Below are 16,143 nucleotides of genomic sequence, written 5' to 3'. Positions count from 1 at the left end.
GATCTGGGTCCTCAGCATGACTTCCAGGCTCTTTTGATCATCCTTCAGAAGGTGGAATTTGTTTTACTTATCTGTTTTCTTTAGCTCCAAATACAGACATTGAAAACTTAAGACTAAGCAATTTGCTGAACTTCAGTGAATTGAAATGTAGATCTCTTGAGAAAGAGAAAATACCCAGGAAGTTAATACTGATGTTATTTGGTGCTCCAAACAGAAAACGCCAACTTTTTTTTTTTTTTTTTTTTTTTTTTTTTTTTTTTTTTTTTTAATTAAAGGTCACTTTGACTGCTAGAAAAGTTTGCAGCTTGAGACAAAAGAAGCTGTGCTTACAATGCAGTTTTGTAACAAAGATAGGGGATATTTCTGTAAATTTCAGTAAGTGCTTTCATGGATTCCCTCCTCAACCCTGAAATGTTTTAATAAATTTGGAATTCTTAAGAACATGCTTTATAAATTAAGGTGCATAAAGCATGTTTAAATTGATGGTTTCTTGAAGCTTTTCCTGGGATGCTGTTTCTAGACATGAAACTAATCTGCTCTGGCACAAAAAATTAAGAGGTTAAGTAACTGCATTATTTTAGCAATAGAGAATGCCAAGACTCTCCAGATTTCATCTTTATTAAATCTGTGGCTTTAACAAACTATTTATGGTTATGTAGAGTAGATGCTAAAAGAACTACCATACATTCATGTGGGTTTATTCCATTTTTGTCTGTCCTAAATAAGATGGGGACTACCAAAATCAGGGGAATATGTTTAAGAAGCTGAGACTGCTTTGGAAAATGGATGCATGGATGCTGTATTTATGGAGAATACAGCTGAAAGCCTGTTATTACCCTGACCCTGTGACTTATAATGCAGCATTTAAAACTGCATGTCCAGCCTTAAGAATGGCTTTCCACTGGTGCTCAAACAGTCAGCATAAAATAAACTAAAGTGGCAATTTGGCCAGAATGTAAAGTTCTGAAACATATAGGGCACTTAGTGGAAGAAGTCCAAGAGGATGGATGCCTAAAACCACCGACACATTCAGACTGGTCCCAGTCCCACCCCTCCTGCTCAAAGCAGAGCCAGCCCAGGGGTCACATTGGGAGGATCAGGGCTTTGTCCAGTCAGGTCTCAAAAACTACTTAGTATGGAAAGGGCATCAACTCCCAGTACCAGTTCCAGTGCTTAAACACCCTCATGATGAAGATCCTGTTGACTGTTCTGCAATTTTTATGTCCATATTAGCAGCACATTCGCTCTTATGGAAGGCAGTGAGAGGTAGTCTGCTCTGCTCCTACACTCTCTAATCTAGTTTTAACATTAGGGGCTGATGATGTGGGTACATTACAAATACAAGGCAGGGGTATGATAAAAAGAACACCCAAAAACATATTTTATGCTGTAAATTTATATTGCTTAACTTGACAATGCAAACCCCAAAATCAAACAAAGGGAAAACCAAACATGCCCAGAAACAGAATTCCTAACATTTTCCTTAGAAGTGTTCGGATGAAACAGCAAACACCAGTTAAAAAACCCTACCGCAGGAATGTCCAAATGTGGTGTTACAAATATCTTCCATGCCCTGGTGCCAGCCAGGCAGCTGCAGCCCCACTCACCCTCTTTCCAGTGCCCCTGCCCACGGGGGGATGTGCCTCGGCAGCCTGTCTGATGGTGCACACCATGAGCTCGATCAGGGCGCTCTCCTGACGGTCCGACATCGCTGCGGGAGAACAGGGCGTCAGCAGGGGACACAGGGGATACACAGTACCACAAACACCTCACACAAGGTACTCTGTCACATTCATCCAGGCTTTCCTGCCTCCTCTTTGATTTGCCATTTGCATCATCTCAAAATGCACATGGCAGAAGTGAGAGAAGCCCAGAGAAATGTTGGCTGGAGAAAAGGATCAATGGAGGGGAATATAAGGAAGATCTACAAAATTAGGGAGAGTTGTAGAAGACAAACAGTGACAGACAATTCACTGTAACTTTCTCATAAATTCTCTGCTCTTTGGCAAGTGCTTCTGTTCACATTTGGAGTATCAAATCCCACTAAGCTAAGCAGAAACAAGGAAACAAAGTGCCTAATTTCCCATGGAAGTTACCCTATAAATACCCTCACTGTAGCAGGTGCATACCAAAAGGTCAGCTTTTGAAGCATGGACATGATGAGCACACCTTGCCAGGAACATTGATCTTTCAAACACCTAAGCCCTGTGAAAGCTCCTGAAGCAGGAGAATCCTGAGGAATCACAAAGGATCTTGAATTACACTCATTAACCTTAGGGACACTTTGCCCCCAGCCTTCCTATTCTGTGCATCCAGGTCTATCATCAGCTAAAGGAAATCTGAAATAATTGGTGAAAGAATTCCCTTTGTTTTTTCTCTTGAGAATTCATTGTGTTCACATTGCCTGGAAAAGTCCCATATTTAATTAGCATTACCTGAAGTGATGTTTATTCAAACCTGTATTAGCTATCTTATTTATTGAAATAGTTATTTAAACATTCAGACAAAATCAAGTCTTAGCCTTTAATATTAGGGAACCAGAGTACAGCAGACTTGACAAAAAAACCTCCAGAGTACAAATAAAAAGAAAAACAGAGTACAAATTACTGCTTTTGAAGGAAAGTACATTAAAAATAGATTAAGCCAAAATCTTCAAATATGCTTTCCAAACAAACCACAACATAAAAAGATGTTTCACTATGGGTGGCAGAGGTATTTGAGGAATAACTAACAATACTGTGCAATACCAAGGAATCACAGGGTAAAGCCAATACCTTCTTCTCCTTGGACTGGTTCCTCCAAGAGCAATTCTGTCATACATTCCCAGTCTTTCAGCAGTTCTTGAGAGCTCTCCCACAAGCTGTCCACCAAATAGGCTGCGTGTTCATGCAACTAGAAAATCCAAAGCAATTATCAGTACAGCTCTCAGTATAAGCACCAGTTCTTCAACTTTCCCAATCATGTGGCCACAGAGAGTGTCCTGGGCATGTATCTTATGTTAGTTGGAAAGAACATTCAGTTTAAAACTAATTCAGGAAGGTTTTCTCCCAACTGAATGACAACGGTGCAATGGGGTTATGTTTTAACAGAAATGAAATAAAATAAAATCAAACTGAGCTTCTTTTGCACAAAGCTGCTTGTTTGTAAAAAATCTTACCCAGCATTTTGACCCAGAAGCTGTAAACTTACCTTCCCTCACTTTCTCACTGCATTACAAAAAGGAGAAATGGTGAGGCATGAGAGCTGTAATGTATTTGTTTTGAACAAGCTGCTACGTGCTCAGAAAAAAAAGAAGCAAAAACCCTGGTGATTTCACGGGGTATAGATTTAACACTAACTTCAGCTGCAAAAAATGTTTTAATGTGAATTAACACAACTGTTGTAAAGTGAGAAAAATAATCCACAGGCTTCTGCTGTTTTTAAAACTTATCTGTAACTACTACCAACAAGTAACAAGCACAACACGCTTGCCAGGGATTGATTCCTTAGCTGGAAAACATCTCCAAGTGCAGAGAAGGAGGTGTCAGTACATTCCCCTCCTCTGTTTCTGACAGCTTTGGGCAAAATGTCACAGAGTTACTGCTGCTGGCCCAGGTTCACTCCCTTGAATGCACCCACAGGCTGTAGCTCTAATTTGTCCCATCCGCATGGAAACTCCCAAGTCTCTAAGTCTTTACTAAAACTGGAGTCAGGATATTCTACTTGGTTCCTAACAACTCTCCCAAGAACAACAATAGCAAAAACTGCTCCCTGAGAGAGAAGTGACCCTCAGGGAGCAGCATGGGAGGCACTTTGCTGGTCTTGGCTTTGAGAGTGGAGCAGTTTCCTTTCTCCTCAGAAGGACAGACAAGGGCTGTGCTCAGTAACTCCAATCACACACACTCAGATCTAAGGTGTCTGCACTGTAAAACACAATGAACTTCACAATCTAAGTTTTAAAGAAGCTGGAACTAAAAATCCATTCAGGTGGCAGAGAGAAGGCTCACACAGGTAGAAATTTCATCTAGATTAATTTGTAGGTTTATGAGGTGTTTCTGAAGAACAAGAACACTCTACCAAAGTTTTGTCCTTCCTTCTCAGTAACTCTGAGTGTTTCTTTTCACTCTCACAGTCAAGTCTCTTGTTCAAGGCTTTATAACAATTAAAATAACCAACTGTAGTATCTTTTCCTTTTGCTTTTTACCTAAAGCATACTACAGCCACCTTCTCTAGAGAAAAATTTCTGTCATTCCTTTCTTTCAGCCTACTCATTATCAAATCAAATACATAATTTTGAACCTTCCCCCTCTATCTTAAGAACATGCTGTACCTGACAGTATCTTCTCAAATCTTCCTCTTGCCACTGCCATTCCCCATCTGTATTACTGTTACTACATGTACCATACCATTTCCCATAGATCTTGTCTATAAATCACAGGCACAATCCCACCCTGGATGTGTTCATCAAACACTTCATGTCACCACATCTATGCTTGTTTTCCTCATCTTCCAGTGTTTCCAAGATGCATCTGCATAAAGCCCTGAAAGACCTATCTTATCTCACAGCTGACTCTGCTCTGAGCTAAGGACCCTCAGGTCTGAGTTCACCTATGATTCTAACCAGAATTTGAGATATTTATGCAATTTTTGTTCAATCTTGATTCAAATTATTTAACTCTACAAAGAATAACTCCAGAGGTATTCTCCTTGCCTGGTTATGTAAACAAAGAACCATTCACATTTGTGTGCAGCAATGCACCCTGGCAGCCACCACAGCACCAGCAATGCAGTGTGAGTACAGTGGGGACGTGCACAAGTTAAATAAACCATGAAGATTTTCAGATCAATTTCCCTAAAGGACAAGGAAGGAGGGATAGGGAAAAAGGCTTACAGTATTTCTGAAAATATTAAAAAAAGAAGAGAAAGACAATTTATTACTGTATGTTGATAAATCACTACTTAAGTTCCAGGTTTTATTAAACATTTAAAAGTTAAAAATGACTTTTTTACCTCACTTTCAAGAAAGAAAAGAACCAACATTCTAATAAGGTTTCCATTTGGGCTATTTCGCCCCCTCCTCTTTGCTAGAGCCTCTTCAGCTTGGGGATCATGTCTGCTGAACAGCCTGAAAATAAGCAGAAGGAGCTCATGGCTATCACAACAATTCTCATTTCTGCAAGAATATGATGAGCATTCATTCTTGATATAATAATTTGTTCATAAAACAGTGCAAATATCTCAAGCTATTTCTTTCAAGGGAAAGAGGGCACAACCTCTGCCTGTCTGAAGTGATGAATTTCTCTTCAGTCTCTGAGTTCACAAGGCTGGAAGAATTTCACACAGGAAAGAAGTTCTCCAAAACCTACTTATATTGAAGGTTTTGCACAGTTTTAAGTATTTGCATCACTTGTACAGTTTTGTATTTATACCTTATCCAGTCTTACACCAGTACACTAAGAGCTAAGGTTGTATCACTCTGGCTGGGACATGGTACGAACAAACCTGACATCTATCAAATAGTCAACCTCAGGTACCAGGAGCAGCATTAGGGATAAAACCAGCTCCTACTCATTATTTGGAGTTTTACAGGTAAGTGACACACTCTGCACTGAGTTCCCTGATGTGTGGCCCATCCTAAACTCCTCTCAATGCTCAAATTTTCCAAGAGACCTCAGATGTGCCAGTATTACCGTTACAGCAATGACTGTCTCACTTTGAGAAGTTAGAAAGCTGTTCCTGGCTTTTACAGTGAAATCACAAAGCAGATTAACATATGAAACAGAGAATTTTGATTTCACTGCTGTAATTCACTGAAGAGAAGGACAAGTTATACCCAAATGTTGTATTCTAGTTAAAAACATTGCCTCACCCCCCCGCTTATCTTAACAGATAAACAATGAGTACCTCTGCAGGTGCAGAGATACCTTACAAGCTGCCCCTCAGGGTTGAACCAGTGATCCTCTGTATTTGGTGATCCTTTATATCCTCTGTACTATTTCCTTTTCTTTGCTAAGCACAGAGAGCATGTCTGATGATTATCACGGAGAAAGTGATAGTGAAATGTATTAAATTAGGTGAGATAAATCACACCTCAAGTGCCTGAAATAGATTCTAACTTATTTAACTGGAGATTTTCTTTGCAGAAACCAAGACAAAATAAGTTAAGAATGGGACAGCCTTGTCTCCATGCTGTTAGCCTTGAGACACATTTACAGAACACAGCTTAGTATCTTGTAAAAGAAGTCATAATGAAGTTTTGTCTTTATCCTAAGTGCACTGAGGTGCAGATATGTCTGTCTTTACTTCTGAGGTATTTTTCAAAAGCATTTTGTCACATATTGATTAATAAAGGATTTTTTAGTGTATGTTTTTAATGATTACCTAACCCTTTCCAATAACTAGTACAAAGTCTTGTTGATAACAGAGATCTGCACATGTATTCATTGGAACAGACAGTGTTTGATCACAAAGCTGGAATTCCAAAAATCCACCAATGAAAGCTTGCAATTACAATGTGGAGTTCTAAATCCCTAATAAACCATAGAAAATTAGAGCACTAGCAAGGAAAACCAGATATTTTTGTGTATTTTTCCTGCCTGTATCTTGGCATGAAAAAATTAGATAACCTGGGTTCTAATATAAATCCTCTATATGTAATTAAAAACTGTAATGTCACAACCCATGAGGGGAAAAAATAAAATTCCTGCTGAAAGATTTTTAACTGCTAATAATAAAAAGAAGAGGTTAACTCCTGTGAAGTGGCAATGCCCTGGTCACAATTACTGAGGTGGTGTGACTCACATCCATGGAAAAGCTGGCTCATGTCCTTTGGCATAGTGAGGACATGAGAGATGTAACCATAATGCAGTGTCTTTTCAGGGTAAGGCAATGAGTTTGGAAACAAATTTTGTAATTATTGTTACATAAAAACCTCCCAAGTTCACAACAGATAAATAAACTGGCTTAAAACTTTCTAGAAATGATGACTGTTGATGTATCAGGTAGATGACCACAGACTACAGGCCCATTATATGTATCTTATCACACCAGGAATTCAGCAAGTGCTGCAGGACTTAAACCAACTTTAGAAGTTTGTGCATTTGTATATTTAACCTTCAGGAAGTTAGGAAATGTTATCTGAATTGTAGAGAAGAAAAACGCATATTCAGTTTCTTCAAGTCCTCAGATCTTGTTTAAGGAAAAGAATAAAGTCTCTGGTTTGAATTAAATACCTGATTTCCTAAACTGGGATATTTTACTCCACTGCTTCTTTGCTTTTTGATGTTACCTCTCTAGGAAGCATTGACAAATCTGGTGTCATTCCAGGGCAACTGATGACTTACTTTTTGTGGAGGAATTCCCCAGCTGCCACTGCCACAGGCCGGTGTGCTGAGTACACCAGGTGATAAACATTCTCACAGTCTTCATTGGACAGAGCCTCCTCGCTCCCACTGAAAGAGTCACAGAACACCTCAACTACAGCAGAGCTTCCATTCCCTCCCCACACCTCCCACAGCTCACTGGGGACAGCTACAATGTTGGATCACTTCCCACAAAATCCCACATGGTTGAACAAGGACTTCAAGGATCTTTGGTTCAACTTCAAAATACAGAGGTATTTAAAGGGCCTATAAGACTGGAAGCTTCTCTGATTTCCTTCTCCCAGTTGTATCAGAATCACTGCATATAAACCCTCCCCTGCTTCTTCCTTAGACCATCACACAAACTTCAATGCACATATTGCAAGATGCCAAACGCTCATCAAACATCATAAACTAAAAACCTGGAATCACAGAATCCTCTAGGTTGGGAAAGACCTCAAAATGCTCACTGAGTCCAACCATTAACGCAGGCCCTCTGTGCTCACTAATCCATGTCCCCAGGTGCTACATCCACTTTTGGGAGGATGTCTGAGGTGATCCTTACCTCAGGAGAACCATTGCATCCCCACATGGAGAAGCCTGGAAGCAGGTGTCCTACCATGTGACTCTTCAGCTGTGTCAGGAAATGAATCAATCTCCTTACACTGGATCTATGTCACTGCTGGAGTTATTCTAGCAAGTGTAACCCACAGACACTCATTTTGGGAGGACAGTTGGCAAAAGGTAGAAGTGCCATTTGCATTCCACACAATGGATGCACTAATGGCTCCAAAACACCCACAGGGTTCTACATTTTGCCTCCTATATTTCCACAAAATGAAAAATCTTACTTTAGCTTCATGTCCATATTATATGTTCAGTTCAACTTCATACTAAGTGTAGAGTAACACATTCACTTCAATACACACGCAAAGCACTCAAGTCACTCAAATGCTACTGGCTCAGGTCATTTCCCAAGGGAACACAGGGGTTTGGAGCAGCACTCACTGGAGGATGAGAGTGACCAATCGAATGGCTTCCACAGCAACATCGTACTCCTTGTCCAGGGTCATGGACACAATGCGGTCCTGCAAGGAACTACAGGTCAGACACAGGGCAGAAACAGCACAGCCAGCAGATGGACAGCTCCAGAGATTACAGAAGAAATGCTTTTGGGGAGAAAGATGTTTTGACTGCACGCTGACAATGAGAGCCTCTCAATATTAACCAGCCTTTTAATGTACCTTCCCTTAGCTGTGAGCTGTATGCACAGTGGAACAACAGGAACAACTGCTTCAACAGTCCTTGTGCTTGTGTATTTGCCAGAAAGGCAGGGAGGACACTTGGAGTTACAGCACTGTCCTGGGTTGGATTAATTGAACAGGTCTTTCCTGAAAAGTCACATACTTGGGTTGGACAACAGCAGAAAAACTGCCCCACTTCATTCCCCTGAAACCAAATCATTTCAGAGGAAGGAACACTGCATTTATGGAAATACTGTAAAGAAAAATCACACCTGAATTCATGCATCTGCAGGTTGCCTGTAAAGTTGTGACCTTTTTCCTGTCTACATCTCAAGGTCTGAAGCAGATCTCAAGAATTACACTACAGAGCTCCCCCAGTAAGTGAGGAATTCCATGGTTTGATGTTGTGTTCTCCCATCTTTCTAGTGGAGACAAACACATCGTTCTCCTGTCAAATCTAAAGATTTTCTAACTTCTAAGGACTCTGTTGTTATGAGAAGTCTTTTAGGGGATTCTTTCTCATTAGGCTCAATTTGCTTACTGGCAAAAACAGCTGTGATTGGTGTATGTTGTCCTTCCTATCTGGGGAGAATTTCCATCCAGCCATAAAAATGCAGTATGTCTCAGTGCTCTTTGCTTGACTGAGCAAGTTACTGAAGAGAAATCAGGCCATCTGAAAATAAAACTTTATTTCGGTGCTTAATCTGCTTCAGAAAGGACTAGGTACTCTATGACATTTTGGGATATGAAAAATTAGAAATCAGGGACTGGAAAAGAAACAAGGGAAGTGTAAGGCAACAACAGTGAAAGTTACCAGAACAAACCAGGGCAAAATAAAGGTTTTCACTTTTCTTCTCTACTATTCCATGCATTTAAGGGCTGAAGGGGAACATCAAGCAACTGATATTTATTTTGATACAGAAAGTTCAGATCAGTACTTAAAAAAATGCATGGTGGCTGTCTCAGGTGTTACTTCCCAACAAAACCAGGTCTGCAGAGACACTTTTTGTCACTGTGACTGAAGGAGCCTCTATCAATCACTATTAAGGTCCTGGGGAATAAACAGTTTTAAAGACTGTGAGAAGTCCATGAAGAGACCCAAAGAAACAACTTTCCAGACAAGACACTGTTATGAACAAGACAAAACAACTGCTGTCAACTTTTCTTTAGGTCCTGGCCAAGGAACAGCAGTAACAGCACCAAGAGAAAAAACAGCCAGACATACTGATCTTAAACATCTCAGTGGAATTTCATGTACTAAACTCAGAGTTTATCTTATACCCCAGAATACCTCAGGGAAGGAACCAGCTGCACACAAGTAAGCATACAGGTGTAAAACTCCTTCTGCATCTGTGAAAAAAGCCTGGAAGGGAGGGGATCCTCTCCTGTCCACAGAGCAGGGGGTACCCTCTGAATCTGGAATCCTTTGGGACTTGGAAACCAACCAATGTGAGAAGGTTTTCTTATCCTAAAAGACTGTTCTCTCAATTTTCCCAAAAAATATCAGGCTTAACATAAACAGCAAGGATGTGTCATTTCCTGTCCTGGGGCCAGCACCTCTGAGTGGAGCCTTCCCACCAGGACCCACACCCCCAATGCCTCTGGAGGTGTGACTTCTGTGGTTGAGGAAGTTCCATCCCCATCTGCTCCACCTGCCTTTACAGAGATCCCCTGTACTCTTGTACAGCAGATCAGGCACAGGCCTGTATTTTTAAGCTGAAATAGTAATTCTCAGTGTCCCTGAAGATCAGTTTTCCATTCTGTATTAGCTGTGAGCAAGGCAGACTGAAGATCCATCTCTCCTTCTGCTCCCAGGCTGTGGAGACAACACAGGATGAAGGATGAGGGACTCTGGCACTGGCTGCAGAGGAGTTAATTCACAGCTTTTCCATATGGGGTCAGTTAATGCCTGTATTGGACAGGACTTCTTGATGGACAACAAAAGTCTTCTCTTTGATGGAAAAATTTTTGTTTTGATGGACTAAGCTTACTTTCCAGCATATCACTTCCTCTTAGAAACACAAATGCTGCAAAGAACAGGCATTTTTCTTTGAAAAAGGGACAGGATCACATCCTTGTCACAGCTCTCTGGAAGATGGTGAAATATTAACACCCCAGCACAAGACATCTGGATCAAAGTAATTTATTCTTTAAACAGCTAGAAGACCTCTAGAGAGATTTCTCTCAGTTTGAATGGATTGAACTGAACACCAGCTGAACTGTGCAGGTCGATTAAATTCTGATGAAGAAATATAAATAAGCAGCCATGGAACTGAAAATGGCAGTTAGGTCAATTATTTTTCAACGAGGTGGTGGTAGAGTCTGTGGCAGCAAGACATTTAGCTAATGTATCAGACATTCAAAAAGCATTAATTTGGAACTTTGCTCCATCCTGGTGCCAAAGGCCACATCCCTGACAGCACAGCTGTAAATCCAAGTGCAGCCATTTGAGCCATGCCAGCTTTTTGTTCTCTTGATGTGGCAGAAACTGAAAGTGATTAATCATTATGTTAAACAGATCTGTTCTCTAGGCTCACGGGAGACTTTGAGCACACCTTTTCCCTCTTATTTATTTCACAATGATACAGATTTCTGTAGTAAAATCAGCTTGTATGGGACAGAAGAAAGACAAATTATTCCCAACAAGGCTCCCTTCCCTCTGAACCTCTTTGACAGTAATTAAAATTCTTTGTGCCATCCCAAGCCAAGCAGCAATGCACAGGCTAACTTAGCTTCCTTTAAGAGAACTGCCTGTGCTGTGAAAAGCAGGATGTATTTAGAGTTTTCACGTCCCTGTTGTTTTCTGGAGTACATTACAGAGTTACTACTGCCCAATCTGTCTCCAACTGTCCTGAAGGTTTTGTGGGTGCCTGGGAGAGGTTCAGCCTCAGAACAGTCCCTTCCCTTACAAATGATGGAATCCTGACAAAGAAGCATCCAGCATATTTTCTAGTAAAGAGAAGTAGATAAAAGCCCATAAGAACTTCAGTGGCCTATTTAAAAATAAATGGAATTACAGAAGCAGCAAATATAAACAAATCTAAGTCTGCATAGAAGGAACAAGAAAAGCAGCAGAGTTGGAGGGTCCATTTTTCTGGTTGTCCTGTGAGGATAAAGCAAACCAGACTTATGGAGACATTAGAGAAGAAATTTGAGGTCTGAACCTGTTTGTCGGGTTCTCTCCTTTGAGGAAACTTTGTCTTTACTCCAACAGTCCCAGAAACTGGCTTTATAAAATTAAAAGAATGCAGGCTCTTAAGTGGTCTCACAAAATGATCCAGTTTTATCTCCTGTGTTAGTCAACTATACTTAGTTAATTTCTGTCAGATATTTATTTAATCTGCCCTTTAAGATTATCTTAAATGAAAGAGACTACCAATAAAAAGTCTGGTCTATTATATAATTATCATTTTGGAAAAAAGCCTTCCTTAATATCTAGGCATTACTGCAGGTTTAAAATCTTTTTTTTTTGCATCACATGTGAATGTGGTAAAAGGCTGATTATCTTTTTTTGGTTTTGCTTTCTAGATCAAACTGGAGGAGCTAATTGTGAAATGACAGACAAAACCAGTGAAGCAGCATAAAATCTACAGGGAGAAGTTTTTTGTGCACAGTATTTATAAATATTTACATCTCTACTTTTCTAAACAGAATTTTTTATCAGCATTATAATAATAATTTAAATTAAAATAAACCAGCCAGTTCTGTTTCTTTACTAAACAATTTTTTTCATCAGCATTCTAATAAAGATTTAAATGAGATAAATGAGTTTTTCCTTGGGGGTAGCCTTTCCCACAGCAGTGTGTTCTGCAGAACACAAAAGCCATGGGGAGAGGCAGCAGCTGACGTGGTGGCAGTGCCTGAACATTCTCCTCACTAGGCATCCAACCAAGAGCAGAGACACCTTTGGTTCCCACACCCATCTCTCCACAGTTCACTTGTACTATAAAGCACTCAAACCACAAAGTGAATTAAGAGCCACATTCTTAACCAGATGTTATGCAAAAAGTTCATGCTGATAAAAACCCTATAAAATATCCCCCCAGCACTTCTCTCCTGTCGGGCAAATCCAGCTCAAGGGGTTTGGAAGCACAATGTGAACTCCTGTTCTGCAGCAAGGCCAGTTCACTGTGTAGGGGACAGTGATGCACATCCAAGTGACTCTCCCTCCAAACACAAGCACATATTGAGCTAAAAAAAGCTGTGTAACAAACAATCTTTCATTACAGGCTGCTACATTCAGCTGTATTTTAGATTGTGTAAGCACACATCCTTTAAACTCAATAAATCTAAAATTAAATAAGTACAGGCGGATTGAATAAGGACAATATATAAGCTATAAATAATACATCCAGACAAATAATCATCCTGGCTAAGTCTGACAAATCTTCCAAGATAAACCCTGTGAAATGGATTTGGCTTAATTTCAGCATTCAGTAACACAGTTTTAGTGCAGTTACAAGCCTTGTCACAAACTAATGAGTTTATTCTTAATAGACATGACTCAAAGACCACAACAAGACGATGACACTTTTACTTTCTGTCCTTCCAAAAACTGTATTTTCTCTTACCTTGAATCTATTAGTGAACAGCTCCAGTTTGGGAAACAACTCTCTGTTGGTATACAGACTCTGAAGAGCTTTCAAACACTTCAACCTCACTTCACCTTGCTAAATAAAAAACACCGAGATTAGCTGTCAGAATACTTTAACCAAATGCACATGAATATTAAAAAACGTAATACTGTAATTTAATGCACATTTAAAATTTTATGCAAATGACCAAAGCCAATTTGCAATTTAGCTGAAAACCAAAACCCACGTGCAGTCACCTACAATGTTAAATCTCTTCCTATTTGCATATAAAAAGAATTAATTTGCCATCACATATATGTCTATTAGTGCTTCCCTTTCAAGTGACTCCACAGAAAGATAAAGAATGTAGGAAGTAAATCCAAAATAAAGATGCAGGATCTCCAGGTGGTTGGTGCAGGCAGTGTGGCTGTTTTCTCCAGGAAGGAGCCCATAGGCACTCCATAACTGAGAGCTCATGTTCACAATCAGTGCACAGGGACTCAAAATGACTGGGCAAGGGCTCAGCAACTCAACCAGCTCTGAGGGCAGGGACACACTGCATTTGCTATCCCCAAAGGTTTTATATCCCATCTCTCACAACAGGACAGCACAGGCTGAAGGATGCACAAGGTGTGAGAGATCCTCCAGTGGGGAGCAGGCTGCTGCCACAGGAACAGCACATCTGAGCCACAGCCTGAGGTAAGAAGGGTGCCTTGTGTCCCTGTGTCTGAGCTGCGCTGGTGGCACCAGCTCATTCCCAACCGAATGGGATTCAGCTAGGGATTGCTTTGGTCTGGTGGGCTGCAGCAGGAAATGTGGGTGGCACAGGACAGCGCCTGTGTCCTACAGGAACCTGCTGATGAAGGGAGGGACTGGATCCCCTGTGCTGCAGGTGGACAGCCCAACTGCACCACCTCAGCAAACTATGGATTCTTGTTGAAAAATATTTATGGATATGGAAAAGGTTATAAACACAAATTTACTCAAATATGATCTGTTGATTTCACTGCAGTGTCAATTTACTTTTAAGAAAGTGAAGACAATACCAAGTCTTCTTAAGCTGCTCAAGAACTAAAATGAACTATTGAACTTCATAAATAACACTCCATACCCAGAGGGCTTCATGTCTGAAACTATTCCAGAATTCAGTCTGTACTTATAAAGTGCTCACACTAAAAACTGAATGAACATTCGTAGACTGACATAAAAACAGAATATATAAATCTAAATTTTAAAGTTTCTTTCCTCCTTTACACCTATTTCAAAATTTGAAATAGAAGACAAAAGCAGCACAGAAGTTGGATTTTCAGCAGAACTTCCATGAAGAACAACTGTTCATGAGAAATCATCTCTCTATATCCATGAGGAGTCTCTGAGCAATTGTGCTCTCTTCTTCCAGGGATCTTTTTTACTACTACTGCAGAGAAGGTCAATGAGATGTAAGCTGTGTTTAAAGGGATCTAACATAAGATTTTTCAAGGTACAGAAAAGAACTTTCTTGAAGATATATTACATGGATGGGATCAACTGCTAAAAAAGCCCAAAGAAACGCTGCTTGACATTCTTGTTTAATAGCATCTGTGTGGCAGTACCAGAAATGGTGTCTCCTCTGTTGTGTGATGCTCATAATGCCCAGGATGTCTGGAGTTATCAGCACTCACAGGATATGAGCCTCTGATGGCCTCAGCTTACAGAGCCCCAGCGGATCAGGATCAGGATCAGGTTAGCTAAGAACCCTGTAAGGCACAGTAAGGCAGCAGCTTTAGTTACAGCTGCACTGGAGCCTGTCCCACCTGTGAGCTGACAGCCAAATGTAAAACTCACCCACAATGGGACCTGAGACCTGTGCAGATCAAGCTCAGACTGTTTGAGCCCAAAGCCCTTGGAGACTTTCCCAAACTCCACAGACTGATGGTCCCAGAGCTCAGTCCAGGCCTTGTACTGGGCTCTCTGTAAAGCTTAAGGCAGCAAATGGAGCCAGCAGGCAGGAACCACACCCTGAGCAGGGCACCTTGTATGGCTCTTTGCATGCCCAGCCACAGCACTGCAGCCAGGCCCTCACCAGAGTGCCCTGGACCAGATCGGAGGAGAAGGGACTGCAGGAGCAGGTGAGGAAGAGAAAGGTTATGTTACACCTGCTTCCTCTGGCCAGGAGCAGGACCAGGAGACACAGAAATGGAAATGACTGCTCCTCTGACAGAAGAATGATGAGTGAGGACTCTCTCTGAGTCTGCTTTTTAAACTGTTGGTCAAGGATGGAATTCACCTCTTTGGAGAGGGAAGAGCTCCTGCACATAACTTTGTTAGTCGTGGTAAGAAGGTTTTAAAAGAAAGTCAGTGGAGATGAGTGGCAGGAACACCCTGGGAAGCCTAAAGGGCAGTGAGCTGGACAGGAAGCAAAGAGGGGCAGGGTGAAGGTGTGTGTGGATGCACTCCAGTCCAGACTGGAGGAGCAGCAATGTGCCACAGACCCTCAACATGCTACACACATGAGATGGTTCTACCTAACTGTGAGAATCATCCAGCTCCAAACACCCCAAACACCTTCTAGCAAGGAAGTAATTGGGTAGGAATGCTCAAGTCAGGATGATTCTTAAGAAACTTATGCCAGAGTATAAGGTGTAATCATGGATGGACAGGAAGGCCAGCAAGAGACTTAAGTAAACTAAGAGATGAACTTATTTAACTAATTAATTCATTAATTAATTAGGAGGTCAAGCACAAGAGGAACATCTGTTCCAGAGGACCCTGGGCTCATCCTTTCTACAGAAAGAGACAAGAAGCAAAGTAAGAGGAACGCAAAGAAGGAAAAAGCATTTTCTTATGTGTTAGGAACTGGTTTTAAGAACCATGACTGTCCGGGTATATCTAGAGGCAATTATGGTTTCAGAACAGTTCCACACATCAATGAAGTAGGTGAAAATGAGGACTGAACCGTCTAATTTAACACTTTTATTTTCAAGAGGGTTTTTTAATGCAATTATA

General features: G+C 40.8%; 1 protein-coding gene across 2 annotated transcripts in view; it reads right to left on the bottom strand.

Annotated features, from left to right (window-relative positions):
• STAG1 (STAG1 cohesin complex component) overlaps window positions 1-16,143 on the bottom strand; it is a 166,126-nt gene that overhangs the window by 36,877 nt on the left and 113,106 nt on the right. For both annotated transcript variants that reach the window (XM_083868709.1, XM_083868708.1), the window contains exons 11-16: window positions 13,156-13,254; window positions 8,349-8,428; window positions 7,323-7,430; window positions 4,990-5,104; window positions 2,775-2,892; window positions 1,608-1,711 (exon numbers count right to left, since the gene is read on the bottom strand). In XM_083868709.1, the coding sequence (XP_083724835.1) occupies window positions 1,608-1,711; window positions 2,775-2,892; window positions 4,990-5,104; window positions 7,323-7,430; window positions 8,349-8,428; window positions 13,156-13,254 (624 nt within the window). The remainder of the gene's footprint in view (window positions 1-1,607; window positions 1,712-2,774; window positions 2,893-4,989; window positions 5,105-7,322; window positions 7,431-8,348; window positions 8,429-13,155; window positions 13,255-16,143) is intronic.

Source organism: Zosterops lateralis, assembly GCF_965231275.1.
Source record: "Zosterops lateralis genome assembly, chromosome: 10".
In the NCBI taxonomy this organism is placed as follows: domain Eukaryota; kingdom Metazoa; phylum Chordata; class Aves; order Passeriformes; family Zosteropidae; genus Zosterops; species Zosterops lateralis.
Note: the sequence above shows the minus strand (reverse complement) of the source record. Positions and strands in the feature narration are given on the sequence as shown.